This window comes from Schistocerca nitens, chromosome 4 (assembly GCF_023898315.1).
Source record: "Schistocerca nitens isolate TAMUIC-IGC-003100 chromosome 4, iqSchNite1.1, whole genome shotgun sequence".
Classification (NCBI taxonomy): domain Eukaryota; kingdom Metazoa; phylum Arthropoda; class Insecta; order Orthoptera; family Acrididae; genus Schistocerca; species Schistocerca nitens.
In genome coordinates, this window is record NC_064617.1 from 601,822,873 (window position 1) to 601,848,951 (window position 26,079).

The 26,079-nt window shown below is 40.8% G+C and overlaps 1 protein-coding gene across 1 annotated transcript in view; it reads left to right on the forward strand.

Moving 5' to 3' along the window:
* The window catches only part of LOC126251319 (uncharacterized), a 285,573-nt gene that overhangs the window by 24,488 nt on the left and 235,006 nt on the right, over positions 1-26,079 (forward strand). The window contains exon 2 of the mRNA XM_049951649.1: positions 7,810-7,840. Within this exon, the coding sequence (XP_049807606.1) occupies positions 7,810-7,840 (31 nt within the window). The remainder of the gene's footprint in view (positions 1-7,809; positions 7,841-26,079) is intronic.

Below are 26,079 nucleotides of genomic sequence, written 5' to 3' on the forward strand. Positions count from 1 at the left end.
TTGTAAGTCAAGATAGCAAGTCATCACGGATAGCTTTTACTTTTCTGTTAGAAAGACAGTGAGAGAAATTAAATAATAACTAAGAAAGGTATGGAAAATTATGAAGTTTAATGGTGACAAGCCTTATGTGTGACATTACCTTCCTTAGCAAGGAAGAAACATAATCGTTATTAGGGGAGGAAGGATGAACAAAACACTTACGAGATCAATGAAGGCTTAACTGCAAAATTTAGGATGGTATAGCAGAAGAAGTATGAAATTTCACCTGAGTTAGATTAAAGGGTTGACGGTATTCTGGAGAAAGAGGACTGTTTTTAAGGCCAGCACATAGTCGAAATGAAATGTGAATAACGGAAAAAGTGGGAATCTATAAACTGGAAGGATCTGAACAATGTCAGAAATCATGTACCCGTGTGAAGTAAAAACGAAAGAGGTATTAGACTAACTGATGGGACATTCATGGCAAAGAACACTACATTTCTGAAATAGTATTGCACTTTTATTTCTCGATTTTACATGAAACACCGAAAACTTGCCGGATACAGAGCACTAAAGGACAGCTAATCTTGTGATGGAAAGTGCACTAGGGGAGAAAAGCCGAGTAGACACACAATGCAAACAATTACCGATTTAAACAAGTACATGAAGAGCTTAAAAAATGCACACATCTGTCTACGGGAATGGGTAAGGGATACGGGGAAATTGTGTAATTTTATGTTCACAACATACATACGTAATCATGCAGCAGCATGGAGTAACTTCGCAGCGTTCAACATCATACTTGACACAATGTCAAACATATATAACAATTACGAACTTTGGACACATAGTACACGTACGTGCACGCACAGCAGCAATGAAATGAAGAAGAATTTTCAAATCGAGAGTGATGTGTGCTGCGTCAGACCTCATTTCTTGATATGACTCATTCCTGAATGGATCTGAAGAACTTTTACATCGATTATCGCTCTGTAGTCGGTTATCGAATGCTGTGCTCCGCTTACTGGTGGTCTGCAGACACAGTCCTTGGGGAGGTGCGCCAGGCATGTTATTTCCATGTAACACAGTTCTTCAATGGAAAAGTCGCTGAAACTCATAGTCACCCGGAACTGACTTCAAATATTAGCTCAGTCACACAGATTCGTTTCTGTGGATTCTCCAAATCACCAATGACGGACCCCATAACGTTTCCTACAGGAATTCTGCAGATTTACTCCATTCAAAATCTTGTCGAAACAGAGCTAATCCATTTTTCTAATGACGCTAATGGTGACAGGAAAGGGAATGTAACAGAAAAGAGGAATTCAGAAGAAATGATAATAGCGTCTTTAAAAAATGTCCAATTCTCTGCAATCGTAATTATCTGCAATTGCAATGAGTCATTATGATTAGTGTGACCAAGTAGGACTTGAGAAAAACACAAACTTCCATTGAGTGTTTTATGAAACTAAGTAGACGTATGTTCGTCAATTCAACGAAAACAAAAACTTAAAAGATTCTTTTCGTCGCTTGCGACTGAGGGTTATCATCAGAAAAGATACAGAGTACTGCATTTCTGAAACAATAATGCACTTTCATTTCTCGGTTTTGCTGGGAAAACCGAAAAATAACATGTGCGAAGTACTGCTGGAATCAGTTATCGAATATAGATATGTACTGGGAGTAAGGTGCATAAACAGTCGTCCGTTCTATTGAAATGTATGATGCATTGTTACACTCGTATAAAAGAGTGATCTACTTATTAACTGAAATAATGTAACTGTCAAACCTCACAGTTTTATTACTCCATCATTTTGGTTTCTCCTCTAACCGTTTTTATGCACGTTATTTCAGGTGTTGAATTGACAATGAGTAATTTAATTAAAAATCTGTATGATCAAAGGAAAAGCCTTTACAGCCTTTTGCGTGCTCGAACCAGTGCTCTTCCAATTGCTTTTACATAATATCCTCCGACTGCAGTCTTGAAAATGAGAAGGCTCTATTGTCTCTGCGTCAGTCACAGTACAGGAGTAACAAAAACGAAAATAATGAGTACGGTCTCCGTAGCCAAGATCAGTAATGTGCGTTGGTGATCACCTCAGAAGTAGCCCATTGGAATACTGACTATGGAAGAAATTTTAATTGTCAGTACTTTGTGGGAAACGGGAGATAAGTCGTAATCATAAATCGAAATATGCAGGCTGTATCTTAGCACTGGATTTCATCGTGTCCTGCCTTCGATTTTCCATATATATGCATAGAAACTCTGGCACAAAATGATATTGCTCATGCAGTCACAGACAGCCTTACAATACGGGTAACCTTTGGAACGCAGAATCTACCCGCTTTTATGCATGCGTATGGCATGAAAATTCATGAAAAACGGTCACAAACTCGGATATTCAGAAAAATGGCTTGGCAAGATAGAAATAATGTAGACATCGATACAATGCAAATGTCTCCTGCCCTTCCGCTCAAGTGGGAGTGCCGTGTTCCAGGGTACCAACATAGTGCAGAACTTGCTAATATCGGCATGGCTGGATGCATAAACCAGGTGTCTATATGTGAGAATATACAAAAAAATCATAATAGGATATTTCTTTTGAACATTCGCGTGGTAGCGCAAATCTGCCAATCGTCAAACGCTGTATACTTTGAAACTTCCAGATTGAAACTGACGAAGCGAACTAAAGCCCAGATACTTTGGGTTGCTTTTTACTAAGGAATTCGGAATATATGAGGGAGGTACTGGCATACGAAAGCTTAAAAGTGGGCCGTGCCTCATTAGTCCAGTTGGTAAGAAACGAGAAATATACGGGTAATGAATGAGTCGTGCCCACCGCCCAGCACACAATGTTAATAAGTCTGGATATTAAATAGCAGCACATTCTGGGGGGGAAATTAGCCTAGGTTCTCCTTTACATAAACATGCGCTTTAACACACTAGGTAACTTGATACAAACATTTGAGTAGTTGTAAACTATAAAATTTCTACGGTATTATCATGCTCAAAAGTACCCGAACGACCTGAATTGCTTTCCACCTGATTTGTATGCAACACACATAACGTAACTTTCTTGCAGGTACTCTAACCTCTTTTCGGCACAGTCATTCGACTATACAAAATGGATACTACAAGACACCACTAAGTGAACACCGCTCACTATGATTCAAATGGCTCTGAACACTATGGGACTTAATTGCTGAGGTCATCAGTCCCCTAGAACTTAGAACTACTTAAACCTAACTAACCTAAGGACATCACACACATCCATGCCCGAGGCAGGATTCGTACCTGCGACCGTAGAGGTCGCGCGGTTCCAGACTGTAGCGCCTAGAACCGCTCGGCCACACCGGCCGGCTACTCACTATGGCTATTAGTCTACATGCCAATTAATATCATGATAACGTAAATGTCAGGAAACAACTCATTATACATGACACAGTCTTTAAAGCTTGTAAGCTAAAATTAATTACAGTAAATGAGATTTCAAAATACAAGTTTCAACTTCAAACATATTACGAAAATTTTTGTACGTCATCCAGAAATTCTGTCCAGCAACTATTGTTCCTATTAACTAACCATGAAAGATTTTAAATGTGGTTTCAGTCAAACGTAACAACGTGCGCTCATATTTAACCTTGCAATGACATGACGTAAAGCTTGTGTTGATCGGGTATACGAACTCAGAATCTAATCTCATTGCTAAAGAAGCACTACCAAATGTTCGATATCGATCTTATTCACCATATGACAGAAGCAGAAATGACGAAAAGAGAAAGTTTTGTCTTACTAGGATTCGAGCCCGGTACCTCCTTTCATGTTATCGGAAGCTTGAATCGAACATGCACTGCACTCATTAAGTTGTTTCAATTTCTTCACGGCTTCTTGAGTCCTGTTTTCCTGTCCCTGTGCTATATTTCATTGCACAGTTTGCTTTTCTAGTTCGAAACTATATATTTTACACAGCTTATTAAATTTCCTTGAAGATGTTTGAGTTCTGTAATTGATCTTATGTTGTTGATATATGTTAAGGGGGTGCCAAGAAGAGGATTCTTAAGCAAAACTGTTTTAAATGTATAGTATTAAAAATGTTATTTACTCATAATGTTAACACAGATGGTCTTGGTAAAGATGTATAGTTTCAGTTGAATGAGCTTCTTAGTTTTCAGTACGCTTAAGACAGAAAAACAAATATAGCTATGACAGTTACAGCAGAGGAGAGCTGTTTGAATAATTCCTGAAGGCCGTCTAAATAATTCCAACTTCTCTTTATTTATGTTGTTCGAGTTGCAACAGATGCATATCGGAATTATTTGTAATTATGCTTTAGATCCAAATCAATTACAGAAATGCAAATTAGACTCATTGGCCTGTTATGCTTTAGATCCAAATCATAGTTACAGAAATGCAAATGAGACTCATTGGCCTGTTCGTTAGGTTTTTCGGGTCACAGTCGAAGTGGTGGCAGTCGGCGCTACAGCCTCTTCTGAAGACAGAGCATGCCAAGTGCAAGCCGGAAAAGAAACAAACCAGCTGTGCAAATGTATCTTCCTGTTGCTACTCCAACCGAGAAGTGGCAACATTGTAATATACGTTTGGCAAATGATGTCGATTTACCTCCTAGAACCGTTCAGACTTATCCTGTTAAATTCAATTGATATTTTCTTGTCATTTCCAATAAATAATGTGAATTATTCTCACTTAAGGTGTAACACTGGGCTATCAAAGTTGTGATTTCATTCTATGAAGGTACCTGCCACTAATCCCACATTTTATGCTGCAAATTATGTGCATAATCAATTACTACAGTGATTAGAGCATATTGCAGGTTGTACTGGCATGCTAGCAAAGTGGTCACATGGCCGCTTTGTGACGGGGGAGATGCCATTGCTCTTGGTTCCAGTCTCAGTGCAGACCTAGACAATTTGTTATACTTTTACTTCTTCTCTTACTGAGCTGCAAGTTTTCAGACCTATAATCAGTAACGTAATCTTAACTCCTCCATCTTAATTCTTCTCGCATGACGAAATTTTTAAGAAGTTTCAACATTGCATCCTTGTTAAAGCTTCAATTGTTCTGCTTATGCCAACATAATCTGTAATTTTTGTGTGAATACACAGTTTGATTGATTTATATGTGGCATTGAATGATTTCTTAACTTGGTTTCTTTTTGGGTCTACTCTCCTGGCCAGTTTTATATATTTTCACGGTAGTCGCAATATGTTTCTTCAGTAGTACACAGGACTTCACGTTCACTCAGATCATATCAAGACAAAAGTGCGTTATTCCTACCAACGTGTGAAGTTTTGGCCAGGCTCGTGTTACGGGTAGTTTTTGTTTCAGTAAATTAGAATTTGTCATAAGGTTATCATAGTAAGTTGTCATTAATTTGTATTAGAACAGCGCATATTTTTCTAGCGCTTCTCGTTGGTTTATTGAATATCACAGAAAAACGTAAGAGGGAATTTAAACATCAACAATATTTCTTCTCACATTAACTAAAACATACTAATGAGCCCAGACATATTTTGGATACCAAACCTGTAGAAAGCTACTGGTTCGGAGATAAAGATGTCGTCAGCCCAAATTCAAAGTGCATTTTCGTCCACAAAGAAACTTTCTTGGTTGGTATTACATATGGTGCGAGAAAGGTAAACACTGGAAGGTGTAAGATTAGGGTAAGTACGTTAGGGATATCCTTTGATCCAAGCATCTGGATAGGTTCTTTTGCTGCTGACTTTCTAAACATCAAAACTGGGAAAATAGAGTACTAGAAGATAGGACTAGAGATAGAACTCAAATATCTAAAAAAAAAAGTATAAAAATTGTACAAGCTGAGAAACAAACGAAGATAACGGGAGTGTATGTTTCTATTCGGTGACAAACTTGTTCGTGAATGCTGCTTCGTATTTTTACTAGTACATTCTTTCTTCTTGTAACATTCTTCCATATACTTGCTTCGTCATCTATTCGTTTTCATACTGCATTTGCTACAGCATCTGTCACCTTGATTCTACGAAAGTTCTGTAGAATGTTTGTTCAGATTTTCCCAGTTTCATCATTTCTAGTTTCCCCATGGTTCACATGTGATTTTTATGTAATGCTTTGCTCCAATTGTTATGCTCCAGGAACTCAGTTTCGTGTCTGTGTCTAGTAAGAGCAAAGCTTTCTTGCCGAAGAAATAAGCTTCCTTCACCTGGATTTTCCACTCCCGTTATCTTCGTTGGTTTCCCTGCTTGTACAATTTTCATACTTTTTTTTGGATATTTGAGTTCTATCTCCTCTTCTAGTCCTCTATTTTCCCAGTTTTGATGTTTAGAAAGTCACTGTTCTCGTTCTTAGAAACCATCATCCATTTCCTCTTAGTTTATTTTTGTTCCACTTTTTGTTCGTATGATATTTCACTCCCAAATACAGAAAGACAGAGGTCACAAAATATGTTTGAGAAAATAGTTTGACAGGAACACAAACGACAATTGTCTGCCATTGCTATCTTTTTGCCCCTAGACACATTGTCCACCTTCTTCTTGAGCTTTGCCCTCTGGTCCATGTAACAGTTGAACATCAGTCATATTTTTATCTGGCAGTATTTGACGATATGGCACATCAATAAAATATCATTGTCTTTCAAACCCCATCAAATTAAATACACCTTTCAATGAAAATGTCATTGTCTTTCAAACCCCATCAAATTAAATACAACTTTCAATGTATATGACCACCGTTAACATCATCAATGACAACTGATTTCCTTGGCTGGTGAAGTATCCTCTCTTTATAAATGGTGCCGAAACGCCCAGAACTTACTGGAGGTGAGACAATATGATTCATATTTGAGGTGGTGACCCAAGAAGAGCGCTGTACCTCCGACCTGCCAGCACAATAAGACGTCACGGACAGACCAATGTGACGTCACGGACAGGGTCATGCGACGCGAGGGGCCGGCGCTACTTCCGTTTTTCCGACCTTTTAGCCTTGAAGCTCAAAGTAATGAATATCTAGATGCAAATGGTTAGATTATGGATGAAAACATGTTATATTTTTGACAATATGAATCTATAGCGTAATGACGGTATTGTGTCCATACTTTTGGCTCTTATTAAAATTAAATTTTAGTTTCTGTTTAACACTATAATTTACAGAAATGGCAATGTTTCCTGTCCTTAAACTATGTTTATTGCTCTACAAATTTACTTTCCACGTCAGTATACTACACAAGATATGTTCGTGATCACAGAGGAGCTTAGTGAGTGTCCTTGTTCTTCACCTAATAGTGTTCTGTCTTCCTCTTCTTCTTCTTCTTCTTTCGCTTATTCTCGTTTGTCTCCTTCTCCTTTCACAGATTTTTTTTATGGAGTTCTCTGTTTTTCTTGCATACTTCTAGTTGACACTAACATACATGTGTCCTCATATCACAGTTAGGTGTTTCTAGTGGAGCTCAGATTTCAGGAGTCCTATTCCCACATAAGAAACCACAAATTCGGTTCCACATGGTTCGTAATAGGTTATTTGTTATACTTCCACAAAACTATATATTACAATGTTTTCGCGATGATGTGAATCATACGTTTCTGTAAACCACTGCCGGCCGGGGTGACCGAGCCGTTCTAGGCGCTACAGTCTGGAACCGCGCGACCGCTACGGTCGCAGGTTCGAATCCTGCCTCGGGCATGGATGTGCGTGATGTCCTTAGGTTAGTTAGGTTTAAGTAGTGCTAAGTCCTAGGGGACTGATGACCTCAGAAGTGAAGTCTCATAGTGCTCAGAGCCATTTTTGAAAACCACTCACTTGTAGTTTGAGAGTAATACTTCGCCTTTCTGTTTCAGGTACACCATGTGCACTGTCAGGACTACTACGGTAAGTGGAAAGGATGTATTTGAAAATATAGTTTATTTTCAGTTATGATCAGTTGCTGTTAACAATGCATATTGAAAATCTGTATTTAAACTGAGTTTAAACTAAGAACTACGGAGGCAGATTCTTACTGCACGTAAATTTTACTCAGAATCTTACGAATAGCAGTTTGGAAACTTATATTGCGTGTTAAAACACACAAGCGATACTATCATTCGTAAGTTTAGTGTTAGCTATCTGCTTTCGGTTTGATGGTGCACAATTTCAAATTAAGTAGAAGCCAGATGTATAATACCGTCGTGAGGTTGTAAACATTAGCTAGAAATTAATATGGCTACAGAAACACTTTTTTTCTTCGAACAACTTCTCTTTCATTAACAAAACTGATACATACGAGCATGCTCAGTCGACTGAGCGATAAGTCCACAAGTGAATCCCTCAGTGCTGTCCTGAGAATGGACTGGTGCTGCCTTCCTCTGCGTCATAGGAAATGTCGTGTCTGTCTCAGTATCGTGTAGACTATTACAATTTCCGCTTGCGCAATATAGTGCTATATTTGTGTTTCTATGGACGCGTAAGGCACGAAGGAAAAGTGAGAAGTTGGGAGGTAGTGAAGGTATGCACACCACTGTTCTTGAAAAATTCGAAAGGGACTCTGAGCCTAAATGCTTTTCCGACAGGTGGATTACCATCCACTTTCTTGTTTTACTTTACTTCATGGGACTCTGAAGACATCTGATATTTACTTGAGTACCTAAGCCTACTTTCTGATGATCTAATATCGCCTCTCCTCTTCTTCCGAGCCACCCAAAGGCTCTTTTCAGTAAAGAGGACTGAAAGCGGCTGTCTTGTGGTCTAGAGCACTGGATGAGCGTAGCTATTATAGCTCAATTCGACTTCCGACGCCCAATACGCCCTTTGATGTTTTTTTGTTGTTTCAGAGCCCGCACTGATAGTCAGTGAAACATACGTTCTCTCAGTGCTTTCCTGTTCTCGTGGATGTGATAGCCGCCGAGATCTTAATAATAGACTGCCGGACACTAATAGTGTCTACATTAAAACATCCGTCCATTTTCACTTTCTTTCGACGTACTTCTTTTGATAGACTCCTTAATTACGCTGTCACAGAAACTTGGCGTTCACACCACGATATTGATTTCATTTGGTGATTTCATTCAAGGGAGCGCTCGGTGACAACTGATTTGCTTGGTTGTTTCTGTCTGGTGTGTCACTGATGTTCCTTGCAGCTTTCCTCTACTGTTCTAATAGGCTGGCCCATGTAAGAAATGACATATTCGCAAGGAATTCGGTTGTAATGGCATTTGCCACTCTGACTTGACGATGCGCCGCCTATACAGGGTGGTCAGAAACAGTCTGAAAAGCTTGTAAGGATGTTGCAGTACTGAGAAACAATTGTTAAGATAAAAATTCGATACGTTGCACCGTTCTCGAGTTAATGGCATTGAAGGTGTCAGTTCTTCTCATAACGTGGATGACAGCGCACGATACTTCTCAGCCTTTGGCTCGAGTTCGATTCTTACTACCATCCCGTGTCCAGTTTTAGTGCCGCTTTCTTGTTCGGTTTTAAGAATACTTTGACGTCAGCATCTGTAACGGGCCGCTTCAGTTTGAGCGCGCCACACTGTGATTAACTTCAGTGCTAATTAGCTCGGAAACGGCGCAACGCATCGAATTTTTCCCTTAAAAATTATTTCTCAGCATAACCTACCCTGCAACACTCTTACAAGCGTTACACACTGCTTCTGAACACCCTGCATATAAGGGGCGATCAAAAAGTTTCCGTTTGAGGATGTTGGTGAAGCGTATATACAACGTAGCTCCACTACGGTGCGGTTATACAAGCACCGACATTTAGGAAAGGGATTAGTGTGTCATTCGTGTCTTTCCAACGTGCGTGCGGTAAACGTCGAAGCGCGAACTATTTTGAAGTTATTACCAAATACGTCCGAACAGGACCAAAGTGGTGTTATTCTTTTCTTAGCTGCCAAAGGGCAAACACGAGTAAACATCCACCAAAGAATGAAGAATTGATATGGGGCAGCAAATCTGTCGAAAACCAGATGCAACAGGGGATGCTGTTGCTTCACGACAACGCACTTCCCCGTATCGCAGATGTCGTGACGCAGAAATTGCGCCAACTCGAGTTGGAGACACTCGATCACGCACTCGCTAGCCCTGCTCTCTCCTCATGCGAGTATCACGCATTCGGTCCCTTGAAAAAGTATCGAAGGGAGAATGATTTCTATCAGACCGGGATGTGCAGCAAGCAGTTGCTGACTTCTTCGCGCAGTAAAATGGTTCAAATGGCTCTGAGCACTATGGGACTCAACTGCTGAGGTCATTAGTCCCCTAGAACTTAGAACTAGTTAAACCTAACTAACCTAAGGACATCACACACATCCATGCCCGAGGCAGGATTCGAACCTGCGACCGTAGCGGTCTCGCGGTTCCAGACTGCAGCGCCAGAACCGCGTGGCCACTTCGGCCGGCTTCGCGCAGTAATACCTGGTAGTTTACCAAATGGGTATCGTCAGCCTGATGCGTCGGTCGGATGACTGCCTCAGTGTTCACGGCGATTTTCCTTGTCCGGCATACCGATTCTGGATTGTACGGCCTTCGAAGGGAAACTTTTTGATCGCTCCTTATACAATATCCGCCTGTGGAAGGGGCCAAAGCAGACAACAATGCCAAAAACAAGTTCAGAATCCAAGACCCCAGCTTTAGGAGAAAACAACGCTGCTCCAAAGCCACCGATGCCGGGGAAACAAAGTCAGAAACCGATGCAGTTTTGCAGCTGTGATACTTCAAACCACATACTCCCTTAATTACTTGATATACATCCTACGATCACCAGGTATTCGTGATTCTTAGACTCAAAGATTAACATTACGGAAAGCTTAGTTGGCGCGTTGCAACTGGAATCGAAAGCGGCAAAATCCTGAAAAGATAAATAGGTCATCACCTCTAATGGTGTCTATAAAAGATGTTTTGCAATCATTGCTTTTTAGCTCGTCAGCTAATTATATGTTCCATATACCATTTTTCGGCTGCTTTCTCGCTTACATCGGCGTCGGCATTTCCCGATGTAAGCGAGAAAGCAGCCGAAAAATCACCGTAAGTACAAACTAGCCTATTCTTAATGAATTGTTTTTCGATCTAAAAAGCAAATCAAAATGTAAATAAACTTAATTACAGACCACTGATTACGCTTTACATCAATAAAGCGAAACGTGTGTGGTGAAAAAATCACGCATTTTTGTAGTTGCAATGACGGATCAAAAATACCCTCACGAATTATAAACCAACTACGGACACTATGGCCACACAAATGAAGAATTTAAGGTAAATATTTATCCGAACACAAATTTGATAACTTCATATGCTGACACTAGAAAACAGCATATACGTTGTCGACTAAAGCGTTGTCGTTGTTTGAAATATCGTTATTATTTATCGGAAACCTTGTAAAAACTAAATACGGAGCCACAGAAAGAGTCAAACGTCATGCAACATTGTATTATTTAGAATCAGAGTGCAAAGAGTACAGCGTATGTGTGTGCGCTTGAGACAGAGAGAGAGAGAGAGAGAGAGAGAGAGACTGTGTGTGAAAGTTAGTGCGTTTGTGAGTAGTAAAGCAGTGTTTGCGTTTACTTATTTGCTTAAGTGGTATCTTCTAAAATGTTTTAGAAGTCAATATTTGGGCACTCTGTAAACGTTTGTGTACTTTGTACAGGTAGTCTGTTTGTCTTGCGTCACGCGACCAACTCGCTTAGCCGTGGACACAGACGGTCATTTATCGTTTCTATAAACATCTGGGACGTAACTACTCTAACATTAACTTTTAATAATTTAGGTCCATCCTAAAATATCTAAAGCAGGATTGGTAGACCGGGATTCGAAAAACCATGCCATGGGGCCCCATCGTTTTCCAAATTCACTATTTCCCTTTTTACGAGCAATTCTCGCATCAGATCGGCCAAAGTTGCTGATGATTCTGATGTCATAGTAGTTTTTTAAAATATCGTAAATGAATGGCCAAATTAAATGACAAATCTGGATCACAGTGAAAGAAGGAAACAAAGATGTCCTCCTTTGATTAATAATAATTCTTGGGTAAACTCCATCTAACGTAATGATATATAATTATATCGTTCCTATACCTGAAGACGAAGCCTGATTAGGTGAAATGATAGCATCTGTTTCGAGAAGGAAGGCGGTAAGTCAAAGGGAGAAGAACTGAGTGCCAATTTTCAAGACCCATGAAATTAGTATACACAGATATGTCCAAACATACGCATGATGAACTCCCCAGTCACCTAACTTAATTTACACGAGAAAGAAGCAGTGCCAGTATTGAAAGTAAAGATATAAAGCAGTTATAAGGAACTGAGTAATACTGTACTCCTCTTAGTACATCATTTTGCCACAGTACCGGTACCATAATAAAATACAATCTTCTAGCTATGAAAAAGAATCAAGAGAATGTGAATAATTCGCAGTCTAATAACAAATAGTGGAACAAAAAAATCTTAGAAGTCAGTTGACTGAAAGCTGACTCCATCATAGCTTCGTAGGTAGAGAGTGGTTAACGTCGGGTGTGAAGAACTGGTGTCTATTACGGATGCAGAAGCACCGGAAATTGAGTTTCCTGTTACGCACATAAATTTACATACAGCAGTAACGGCGTCGTAATTGCGTTTCTACCGTTGCTTACCGACCAAAATAAGGATAGCACATCCCTCAGTGATACAAGTCGATCTTATTTTTAGCAGCTGGCGAGAACGGTGAATGACTAGACCTTGACCCTCCAACCATTGTATATTCACAGTACTTAATCTCTTGAGAAGGCATGTAAGGACTATGTGATATGACGATACAGTATTCGCAATGCAGGATACACCAAAGTTAATCATCAATAATCATTTTATGTGAAATACTTCAGATAGTATAGCTCGTTAATCCCGGATACCACAGATGCCGATAGGTTTGCTTAATCAGAACAGTAAAGGGGACTGCACACCAACAGAGAGGAGCCCTGCTAAACGTAAGACCAACGCTTCTACATCTACATCTACATTTATACTCCGCAAGCCACCCAACGGTGTGTGGCGGAGGGCACTTTACGTGCCACTGTCATTACCTCCCTTTCCTGTTCCAGTCGCGTATGGTTCGCGGGAAGAACGACTGTCTGAAAGCCTTCGTGCACGCTCTAATCTCTCTAATTTTACATTCGTGATCCCCTCTGGAGGTATAAGTAGGGGGAAGGAATATATTCGATACCTCATCCAGAAACGCACCCTCTCGAAACCTGGCGAGCAAGCTACACCGCGATGCAGAGCGCCTCTCTTGCAGAGTCTGCCACTTGAGTTTGTTAAACGTCTCCGTAACGCTATCACGGTTACCAAATAACCCTGTGACGAAACGCACCGCTCTTCTTTGGATCTTCTCTATCTCCTCCGTCTACCCGATCTGGTACGGATCCCACACTGATGAGCAATACTCAAGTATAGGTCGAACGAGTGTTTTGTAAGCCACCTCCTTTGTTGATGGACTACATTTTCTAAGGACTCTCCCAATGAATCTCAACCTGGTACCCGCCATACCAACAATTAATTTTATATGATCGTTCCACTTCAAATCGTTCCGCACGCATACTCCCAGATATTTTACAGAAGTAACTGCTACCAGAGTTTGTTCCGCTAGCATATAATCATACAATAAAGGATCCTTCTTTCTATGTATTCGCAATACATTACATTTGTCTATGTTAAGGGTCACTTGCCACTCCCTGCACCAAGTGCCTATCCGCTGCAGATCTTCCTGCATTTCGCTGCAATTTTCTAATGCTGCAACTTCTCTGTATACTACAGCATCATCCGCGAAAAGCCGCATGGGACTTCCGACACTATCTACTAGGTCATTTATATATATCGTGAAAAGAAATGGTCCCATAACACTCCCCTGTGGCACGCCAGAGGTTACTTTAACGTCTGTAGACGTCTCTCCATTGATAACAACATGCTGTGTTCTGTTTGCTAAAAACACTTCAATCCAGCCACACAGCTGGTCTGATATTCCATAGGCTCTTACTTTGTTTATCAGGCGACAGTGCGGAACTGTATCGAACGCCTTCCGGAAGTCAAGAAAAATAGCATCTACCTGGGAGCCTGTATCTAATATTTTCTGGGTCTCATGAACAAATAAAGCGAGTTGGGTCTCACACGATCGCTGTTTCCGGAATCCATGTTGATTCCTACATAGTAGATTCTGGGTTTCCAAAAACGACATGATACTCGAGCAAAAAACATGTTCTAAAATTCTACAACAGATCGACGTCAGAGATATAGGTCTGTAGTTTTGCGCATCTGCTCGACGACGCTTCTTGAAGACTGGGACTACCTGTGCTCTTTTCCAATCATTTGGAACCTTCCGTTCCTCTAGAGACCTGCGGTACACGGCTGTTAGAAGGGGGGGGGGGGGGGGGCAAGTTCTTTCGCGTACTCTGTGTAGAATCGAATTGGTATCCCGTCAGGTCCAGTGGACTTTCCTCGGTTGAGTGATTCCAGTTGCTTTTCTATTCCCTGGACACTTATTTCGATGTCAGCCATTTTTTCGTTTGTGCGAGGATTTAGAGAAGGAACTGCAGTGCGGTCTTCCTCTGTGAAACAGCTTTGGAAAAAGGTGTTTAGGATGCAATGCAGGATACATCAAAGTTAATCATCAATAATCATTTTATGTGTAATACTTCAGATAGTATAGCTCGTTAGTCCCGGATACCACAGATGCCGATAGGTTTGCTTAATATTTCTGTATCATGCTTGAAAATAAACACATTACAGCTATAATGGTATTATAGCTCGTCGTTAGAAAACTTGCTTCCTGTAAGAGGAGTGCTGGGCTTGACTCCTGGGTTCGAGAAAGATGTCTGTGTAGAAGAATGATTGTCACTGACTAAAACAATACGGACAAGGGCCAAAGCATATTAATTATCTGTTTACAGCTAATTTATTCACAACTCATAATGCACCAATTTGTGCTTCACAATTGCCAGTATTACATAAATACCAGTATATCTTCGCTAGCAATAAAGAACAATGAATATAATAATGTCATAAATGGTGTTCTTTTAAACCTATGTCATAGACTTACAGATCTTTATAATTGCATTATTCATTATGCAAATGTTCAGAAGCATGTCCACATTGTGGTATGCATTGATGTAAGTGTCTCTCGGTATTAGCATGGATACCTCTTAATATTTCTGCAGATACTAAAGCGGCAGCATAACGTGTTCGTTCTTTTAACACATCAGGATTTTCTGATTCCGTTTCGTAAACTCTGATTTTGATATAACCTCATAATAAAAAATCCAAAGGCGTTAAATCAGGAGATCTCGCGGGCCATAGAATGCAACCACCACGACCTATCCACCGTTCAGGGTACACATTGTTGAAATAGTCCCTAACCCCTCTACAATAGTGGGGTGGTGCACCATCATGCTGAAACCAATGCCTCGCAGCTAACTGAAGTGGGATGTCTTCTAGGAGATGCCCCACATTCAGCTCATTGTGTAGGAATTACAAATACGGCCGACCATTTAGCCTGGGAGTCAGATAGACTGATCCAATGATATAGTCTCCTAGAATGCCGCAACTTATGTTAACAGCCCAGTGCGCTTGCATGTGGCGTGGTCGTAGCCAGCGAAGATTTGCAGAAGCCTAGTAATTTAGATTGTGGTTATTGACAGTGAGGTCACTGGCGAAATAGCATTCATTTCCCAATAAAATCTGCCTGATGGAACCCAGATTCACGGCGACTTTGCTTATGAGACGTCTGCAGAACGATACCCGATGCTGGAAATCGTTCCCATATAACTTTTGGTGTAGTTGTAGCCTAAAGAGATGCCATTTTCGTTCCTCCAGAATCCTTTGTACTGAAGACCTCGATATCTCCAGGTACACTGCAGCTCTTCTTTGTCGTAATTACGATGATAAATAGGTATTACTGAGCGAGATCTAACGACTTTCATAATATTAATAATAATGACCATATTATTATTGTTATTATTATTATACGTACAAAAATATAGCAACCTAAATGCAATAGCACGATAACACTTTCGTTTGTACTACATTGTACGTACGCGCTATTTTCATTTAAGCTGTGCTTATGTGATTGGTATGCGCTCCAAAATACTCAATAACATTCCGGGTACCATCAGGTGCGTCGCGTATTGGTCTTTCCATGACACATTGTACCTGGAAAGCTCCCACGTTTCTGAAACGCAACTCTGTAACTCTTTACTTCTAAAATCATATGCAGAAGGTAGATGTCGCTGTGAATACAGGCTTTAGCCTCAGTGCATTGCACTGCGTCTCCTCATAGATCAGTATCATATTGGTGTAGTCTTCGCTGGCATACGTTGCAGTTATTTCCTGTTTGACTGTATGACCTGACTCGAACTACAGACAGATGGCCGCGCTACCTTATCAGAGCGGAACCAGGAGGAAAACGGGCGCAGATGGCAATACAGCTAGGTGGAGGTTCGCTTGTACTTGCACTTCCCCTTTGGAGGCAACGCTTCTTGCACTAACGTAAGCGGGAAACATAAAACTAGAGAGGACGGCCTGCGTGGGGCGCCGGGATGCTGTTGTGGTCTTCAGTCCAGAGACTGGTTTGATGCAGCTCTCCGTGCTGCTCTATCCTGTGCAAGCTTCTTCATCTCCCAGTACCTACTGCAACAAACATCCTTCTGAACCTGTTTAGTGTATTCATCTCTTGGTCTCCCTCTACCATTTTTACCCACCACGCTGCCCTCCAGTACTAAATTGGTGATCCCTTGATGCCTCAGAACATGCCCTACCATCCGATCCCTTATTCTAGTCGAGTTGTGCCACAAATTTCTCTTCTCTCCAATTCTATTCAATACCTCCTCATTACTTACGTGATCTACCCATCTAATTTTCAGCATTCTTCTGTAGCGCCACATTTCGAAAGCTTCTATTCTCTTCTTGTCTAAACTATTTATCGTCCACGTTTCACTTCAATACATGGCTACACTCCATACAAATACGTTCAGAAACGACTTCCTGACACTTAAATCTATACTCGATATTAACAAATTTCTCTTCTTCAGAAACGCTTTCCTTGCCATGGCCAGTCTACATTTTATATCCTCTCTACTTCGACCATCATCAGTTATTTTGCTCCCCAAAACTCCGTTACTACTTTAAGCGTCTCATTTCCTAAACTAATTCCCGCAGCATCACCCGATTTAATTCGACTACTTTACCTGTGGAATATTTTACTCAAGAGGACGCCATCATCATTTAACCATACAGTAAAGCTGCAGGCCCTCGGGAAAAATGACGGCTGTAGTTTCCCCTTGCTTTCAGCCGTTCGCAGTACCAGCAAAGACTGTTGCCCCTGCAACTATTGAAAAGGCTGCTGCCCCTCTTCAGGAACCACACGTTTGCCTGGCCTCTCAAAAGACACCCCTCTGTTGTGGTTGCACCTACGGTACGGCTATCTGTATCGCTGAGGCACGCAAGCCTCCCCACCAACGGCAAGGTCCATGGTTCATGGGGGGTTTATATATAGAGTGTGGTCCATTTATAGTGATCGGTCCATATATCTCACGAAATAAGCATCAAACGAAAAAACTACAAAGAACGAAACTCGGCTTGCTTGAAGGGGGAAACCAGATGGCGCTATGGTTGGCCGGCTAGATGGCGCTGCCATAGGTCAAACGGATATCAACTGCGTTTTTTTAAAATAGGAATCCCCATTTTATTACATATTCGTGTAGTACGTAAAGGAATATAAATGTTTTAGTTGAACCACTTTTTTCGCTTTGTGGCAGATGGCGCTGTAGTAGTCGCAAACGTATAAGTACGTGGTATCACGTAACATTCCGCCAGTGCGGACGGTATTTGCTTCGTGATACATTACCCTTGTTAAAATGGTCTGTTTACCAATTGCGGAAAAGGTCGATATCGTGTTGATGTATGGCTATTGTGATCAAAATGCCCAACTGGCGTGCACTATGTATGCTGCTCGGTATCCTGGACGACATCATCCAAGTGTCCGGACCGTTCGCCGGATAGTTACGTTATTTAAGGAAACAGGAAGTGTTCAGCCACGTATGAAACGTCAACCACGACCTGCAACAAATGATGGTGCCCAAGTAGGTGTTTTAGCTGCTGTCGCGGCTAATCCGCACATCAGCAGCAGACAAATTTTATCGATGGCAGTCTAAATGGTGCAATGTATGCTGATTTCCTACGTAACATTCTGCCGACGTTACTACAAGATGTTTCACTGCATGACAGAAAGGCGATGTACTTCCAACATAATGGATGTCCGGCACGTAGCTCGCGTGCGGTTGAAGCGGTATTGAGTATCATATTTCATGACAGGTGGATTGGTCGTCGAAGCACCATACCATGGCCCGCACGTTCACCGGATCTGACGTCCCTGGATTTCTTTCTGTGGGGAAAGTTGAAGGATATTTGCTACCGTGATCCACCGACAACGCCTGACAACATCCGTCAGCGCATTGTCAATGCATGTGCGAACATTACGGAAGGCGAACTACTCGCTGTTGAGAGGAATGTCGTTACACGTATTGCAAAATGCGTTGAGGTTGATGGACATCATTTTGAGCATTTATTGCATTAATGTGGTATTTACAGGTAATCACGCTGTAACAGCATGCGTCCTCAGAAATGATAAGTTCACAAAGGTACATGTATCACATTGGAACAACCGAAATAAAATGTTCAAATGTACCTACGTTCTGTATTTTAATTTAAAAAACCTACCTATTACCAACTGTTCATCTAAAATTGTGAGCCATATGTTTGTGACTATTACAGCGCTATCTATTACAAAGCGAAAAAAGTGGTGCAACTAAAACATTCATACATTCATATTTCTTTACGTACTACACGAATATGTAATAAAAAATGGGGGTTCCTATTTTAAAAAAAAAGCAGTTATCCGTTTGACCTATGGCAGCGCCATCTAGCGGGCCAACCATAGCGCCATACGGTTTCCCCATTCAAGCTAGACAAGTTTCGTTTTTTCGTTTGACGCTTATTTCGTGAGATATTTGGCCCGGTCACGATCAGTGGACCACCCAATATATATATATACTCATAATGAAAACAGTTCTTCTCTGAACGTACAATATATTTACGTACGACACTCAGACTCGTCTCATATTTAGATTTATGCAACACGATCCGCCGTACAAACTTGCAAGAGCGCTTTGTTGGCTGTTGATAGTATGTAATAGAAAACTGCGGTTTTACTTGGTTCCTCAATAATGCAGTTTGTCTGTATATATCAAACTAGCAACAGGAATCATTATTTTTCATTCTTAATTTCGATAGCGTTAAGATACTGATTCCGTAAGGGTAGAAGCATCCACCGACGTCCCCGTGTCCCTGACATGTATCTCAAACACATTTGACAGAATTTTGTTGGTGGTCTCAATGTAACTGCCCAACTGAACCAACTAGGCAGATAAGTTTGTACAAGGAATTGACAGCTCTAGCAAGTTACTCTGTGTCAATTTCTAGGAGAAAATTTGTATTTCTTATGATGTGAAGATAGTTACCACAACGTAAAACAAAAGCAGTGTACTGTCAAGATGGTGTAACACATTATGATCATTAATTTCTTCGACTGCGTTAAATTATTTAAAAAGTTTGAGTCTGTTAGCGGTCAGGGATTCAAGATGCTGCCTACACTAATTAGTTAAAGTAATTCTTTAAGAATGTAATCCATGATACGCATATCCATCATAACATAAGCTCTATAAAAGGGAATTGTTTATATTTGCGGCCATTTCCCTCAGGTACCTGAAGCATTTATGTGGCGTGGAACATAGATACTTGTAGATACAAATATTTTGTTGTTGATGCGGTGTGGTTGTTTCGATATGTAGCGTTTAATAGCAGCAGTTTCAGATAATCGTCTTTCCGGGGTTGGAAGTTCCTGTTGACGTTTTTTTTTCCTGTGTCTGAGTATTAAATTTTGGTTTTTTAAACTCCGTCTACTGCAAAACACAATGTATTCCTTTTTATGTTTATCCAAATATTTTTTAACATCTACGTGTCATCGGGTCTTGATTTATTTATGTGAGTGATCGAAACAATGTAAATTAAATGTACGTATAGGCTAAAAAGTAGAAAAACATCCATGAACTTTGTACGTTATTTTAGAGAAATAAATCGATGCCCGCAGAAGATGACACACAGGCCTGAAATATGTTTGGGTAAACATAGAAATAAATACATAGTGTTTTGCAGAAAGTGGATTTTAAAACCGAGATTCAGCATTTTTAAATTAAGTTCTTTCTTCAGTTTGTTACAAATGACATAAATTTATGCATAAATTTGTTTTATGAGTTTCATGTACTACATGGACCTATCAGCTAATACTTTTACCAATCTAGACCAAAATATATTATCTCCATTTTGCCCACAGTGAAGGCCAGTATAGACGACATTTTATTCAAATCTGAAATTCCAACATCAACAATCATCAAATCAGAGTCCATGGCTAAAGTTAATCTCATACTGAGTCAACCAAACAACTATAGGAAAACAGAAGAGCAAAAAAAGGGTGGTGCAAGCAGAACTTGCGCACTGAGGTTCCGTACACATTTAATTATGTATATAAATAGTTCATCCAACCCGGGAATCGAGTGTCAATACTGGCAAGGTATCAAAGTGTGTGACATAAATTGCCGTATCTTTTGATTTCACTGATTTAGAAGCTTAATAGTTTTACACCACCAAAAGACTATAGACCTCAACACGTGCCATAAATTTCAAGTTGATATTTTTATTTTATTTACACGTCAAGTTCCGTAGGACCAAAGGTCATGAAACATGTCAGTACATGAAATTACAACATAAAAGTAATAACAGATAAAAATAAAATGTTTATAAACCCGAAATAGCCAATCCAAAAGTTTAAGTAAACGCAATCAACAATACGACAAGAATCAGCTTAATTTTTCAAGGAACTCCTCGATAGAACAGAAGGAGTGAACCATGAGGAAACTCTTCAGTTTAGATTTGAAAGCGCGTGGATTACTGCTAAGATTTTTGAATTCTAGTGGTATCTTATTGAAAATGGATGCAGCAGTATACTGCACACCTTTATGCACAAGAGTTAAGGAAGTCCGATCCATATGCAGGTTTGATTTCTGCCGAGTATTAACCGAGTGAAAGCTGCTTATTCTTGGGAGCAAGCTACATTAATAATAAGAAATGACAATAAGGAATATATATATTGAGAGGCCAATGTCAAAATACCCAGACTCGTGAAGAGGAGTCGACAAGAGGTTCGTGAACTTACACCACCTGTTGCCCGAACCGCCCGTTTCTGAGCCAAAAATATCGTTTTAGAATGAGAAGAATACACCAAAACATAATATTATACGACATAAGGGAATGAAAATAAGCAAAGGAGACTAATTTTCGTGTCGAACGACCACTCACTTCAGATACCGTTCGAATAGTAAAAATGGCAGCTTTAAATCTCTGAACAAGATCCTGAACGTAGGCTTTCCACGAAAGTTTCTATCTATCTGAATAACTAAAAATTTGAACTGTTCAGTTTCACTAATCATATGCCCATTCTGTGAACTTAAAACGTCAGGTTTTGTTGAGTTGTGTGTTAGAAACTGTAAAAACTTACAGGCTACTTCTCATTGACCTACAATCATGAAATTTGCCTACCTGTTCCTGAGAAAAAGGCATCTTAAAAGATGGTGGGAGAGATACAGAAGAACAATAAATGACAAAACAATTTTTTCCATGTGATATAATTACAAATAAACAATTTTCGGATTTATTCCTTTGGTTGTAGTGTGAAACCTCGCTTCTTGGCAAATTTCATGATTGTAGGTCAACGAGAAGTACCCTGCAAGTTTTGATGATCGAGTTTGCGACTGTAAAAATATGTGATATAAATGGCCATAACGTTTGGTTGCCTTGACTTACAAGCTTAAATGTTCTGCACCGCGAAGGGACCGTAGACCTTAACGCATGACACAAATTTCAACCTTATACGTCTACTGGTGCCTGGGGAAAAGGGTTTTGAACAGTCGGACGGACAGACCGACGGGCGGTCAAAGTGATCCTGTAAGGGTTTTGCTTTTAGCGAGAACTGACTGTTTTACAGAATGTCTTTATCGTGATGAATAGAACAAGTAATTAGTTTCTTCGAAAAGGTTTCTGTCCACTACAAGCACATTCATATCTCTGAATGTACTACTGATAAGTTTAAATAATTCGTGGGTGTGCTCAAACCCTCTACATCACTAGACATGTATGTCATTAATACGAGCACCATCTTCTATGCAAGTCAATTAGATACAAAACGCTTGGCAATGGAGAGCAACTTTACAAACTAATCTCTTTCCTACTGTCTCTCTCTCTCTCTCTCTCTCTCTCTCTCACACACACACACACACACACACATACACGCATACGCCAACCGTAACGTTGTCAATCGAAAACAAAATTGGTGTGGCCTGCGATCTCAAAGTATTTGAAGGTAGCCTGATCGTGATGTTCAGAACGCTCCACATCTGACGTTCTGTGGGCACTGGACTTTGAATGAGCCATAGTGTCAAAACTTTACTCTGACAAAGGAACCTCCCCATCGCACCCCCCTCAGATTTAGTTATAAGTTGGCACAGTGGATAGGCCTTGAAAAACCGAACACAGATCAATTGAGAAAACAGGAAGAAGTTGTGTGGAACTGTGAAAAAATAAGCAAAATATACAAACTGAGTAGTTCATGGGAAGATAGGCAATATCAAGGACACAGAGACCACAGGAGCGCCGTGGTCTCTTGGTAACGTGAGCAGTTGCGGAGCGAAAGGTCCTTGGTTCAAATCTTACATCGAGTGAAAACTTTAATTTTTTATTTTCAGTTTATGTGACAAACTCTTATGTTTTCATCACTTTTTTGGGAGTGATTATCACATCCACAAGAAAACCTAAATCGGGCAAGGTAGAAGAATCTTTTTACCCATTCGCCAATTGTATAAGTCAGGTGGGTCGACAACATATTCCTGTCATGTGACGCACATGCCGTCACCAGTGTCGTATAGAATATATCAGATGTGTTTTCCTGTGGAGGAATCGGTTGACCTATGACCTTGCGATCAAATGTTTTCGGTTCCCATTGGAGAGGCACGTCCTTTCGTCTACTAAACGCACGGTTTTGCGATGCGGTCGCAAAACACAGACACTAAACTTATTACAGTGAACAGAGACGTCAATGAACGAACGGACAGATAATAACTATGCAAAAATAAAGAAAGTAAAATTTTCACTCGTGGGAAGACTTGAACCAAGGACCTCTCTTTCTGCAGCTGCTCACGCTACCACGGGACCACGGCACTGCTGAGCTCACGTTCTCCTTGATGTTGCCTATGTGTCCCATGGACTACTCTGTTTGTATATTTTGCTTATTTTTTCACAGTTCCACACAACTTCTTCCTGTTTTCTCAATTGATCTGTGTTCAGTTTATCAAGGCCTATCCACTGTGCCAAGTTATAACTAAATCTGAGGGGGGTGCGATGGGGAGGTTCCCTTGTGAGTAACACCACTGGAAAACCGCTGCCACCGTAGTAAACAGCAGTGGGCGACAACATGTTGGTAACAAGGGTCACCAACGCCTAGCGCAGATTATAACAGCAGATAGACTGGCCACAGTATAGCAAACCTCTCATCAACTCAATACGGGACAATATCAACGATGTGAAGCCATGACATCTAGAACATCCAAAAGAAGTTGAAGAACACTACGGTGGTGAAGGTGCTAGTTAGCTTCTTAGATCGTACGACATCAACACCTTTGAGCACAGTGCGCACGCCGTGAGAAAGACATGTGTGCGCTGGATCCAGCTCCTCCTAAATTCTGTAATTTGTAGGTGTCACTTGAGCTGCCATGGATCAGACTGTCCTCCTTAAAATTTGCTGTGCTTCGCATACTCCCTATCAAACTGCGTAACTGCCGTCATCAGGGCGAAAGTTGGTGCGGTACGCCACCAGTTATGTTGTAAATGCGTGGACCTCCGCAACCAGATTTAGTTTTTCGAGTGCCGAATCGCACCGTAGTGTAAAACAACTAACATTGAGAGGATGAAGGCGGCGTTTCAGTCAGAGATGCAGTGGCCTTCGTGTGCTTCTATTGGTAAACTGTGTTAATGGTGGTCGACTTACAATTCGTCATGATCGCTCTACTGAAAATGACATAACTTCACAATTTTAAAAACTGTTGACACATTTAGTTTCCTATGCTCGAAGAAGTGGGTAAGTTGATTGGTTTACTACTGTCGGAGGATATCTTCTGCTGTCTAGTGCCCCTTCAAAATACGAGTAAGTTAAGACTGGCAGTAATCGGCGAACGGAGCGTAGATCACTGTGGGCGTTGCGAGCGCCAGTAGCAACACGCGCCTGCGACTTGGACTGCCACATTCGACTTGGGTAGCACAAGAAATTGGCGGTCGTGCTGTGTGTTGCCACAGGAATATTCTCCAAGTACCTCCAAGTATCCTGGTAACACATTTTGAAGGAAATCAAGATAGCATAGTCCATTAAGATAAAAAACAAATAGACCGATGAACTGGTCATCAATTATACCGCACCACACGTTCACTGAGAAACGGCTTTGAAAATGCGTCGTTTTAGTTGTACTCGCATGTTAATGCTGGTGAAGAAGGAAATGCGACTGACGCCCGTGATTTTCAAACAGCTGTAATTCGGCCACGGTTGAGAAAAGGGCATATGTTCATTTGAAGTTTCTTGTTTAATATCACCAATACTTTCACTGCTCAAAGCGTTTACCTGTCCTCCTGCCACCGTAGTAAACAGCAGTGGGCGACAACGTGTTGGTAACAAGGGTCACCAACGCCTAGCGCCTAGCCCTCCACAAAATTACGGAACGCCCAGTTACTCCCCATTCTGTCGATCAGTTTGTCCAGCAAGGTTTTGCAGATGCTTCATCGTGGCAGCGTTACAGACGCAGTAGTTGGGCCTAGAGCATCTCCTGCGTAGACAGTCTGATGCAAATCCGGGAAACGAGCAGCCGTCGCTGCAGATGCGTGATGCACCATGTTGTGTGTAGTTCTTTACCATGCCTTCACTGTAATGTCAGACATTATTACTGAGCAGAAGGGACCAGGGCCATAATACTCGTACATCACGAAAATGGCGCAAGTACAAATGCAGAATCTTATATCTATAGATAGCAGTAACCCCATATGTCTAATAAACAAAAGCTGCGCTTCCCGGTTGCCTAACACGATGTCACCTATATGAGCGCACTAACACTTCCGTATCGGCATCAGAATATTGGGCACGGTTGTAAAGCGTTCCAGGGGAATGCCACACGTCGAAAGTCATTGTCTTTGTCGAGCACCCCGAGTGAGGCTGCAAAGTCTAAATATCTTCACTGGATCATTTTGCTTCTGTCTGACTCGAGACGCGCATTACATTTGATGAGAACCACTATATCCTTCTACTAACACGGAATGTTGCAGGCAATTTAAATGTTTTTGTAGAGGTATGCCATGTGTTTCAGTGCTGTCCCGCCACAATTTAACCCGCACGATGGTGGCATGAGGCAATGTTTTTTCGCAGGTTTAAAACATCTCTTAAATTGCAATCGTCATGTAATTAGTGCCATTTCCAGTGCTTTTAGGCGGGTCACCGAGAGCTATTCATGTCAATCAATACTCTCCTGTTAGTCAGTAAACCTGAGAAAACTTCTATAAATGTACTAGTGTACAGTACATGCGTAATGTGCAGCGTAAGTCTCGAGAATAAAAGAGAAGAAGACACCTCTTATATAATATCACATTCCTAGATCCACAAAATTTTTGGAACTTTTACGCTGGTTTCAATGAAGACATTTTGGAATGATAAACTGCAAGTAGAAAAGAGACAAATATCCTTACACTTAAGAGTAAAACTGCTTAGGGAATGGACAGTGACTGCTTATTTACAACCCTCACTGAAACATAGTAAAGAGATTGTTACTTATTGAAATGTTGTGGCGTGTTAGCAAGTGTGCTTTTTATTCTATTGGACAATATAGAGTGCAGTTATTTTTCATCGACTGTGTGTCAAGAATAAGAAGTAATTCTGAAATCCCTGCCACCTTAAATCCGAATCACTGAAAAATT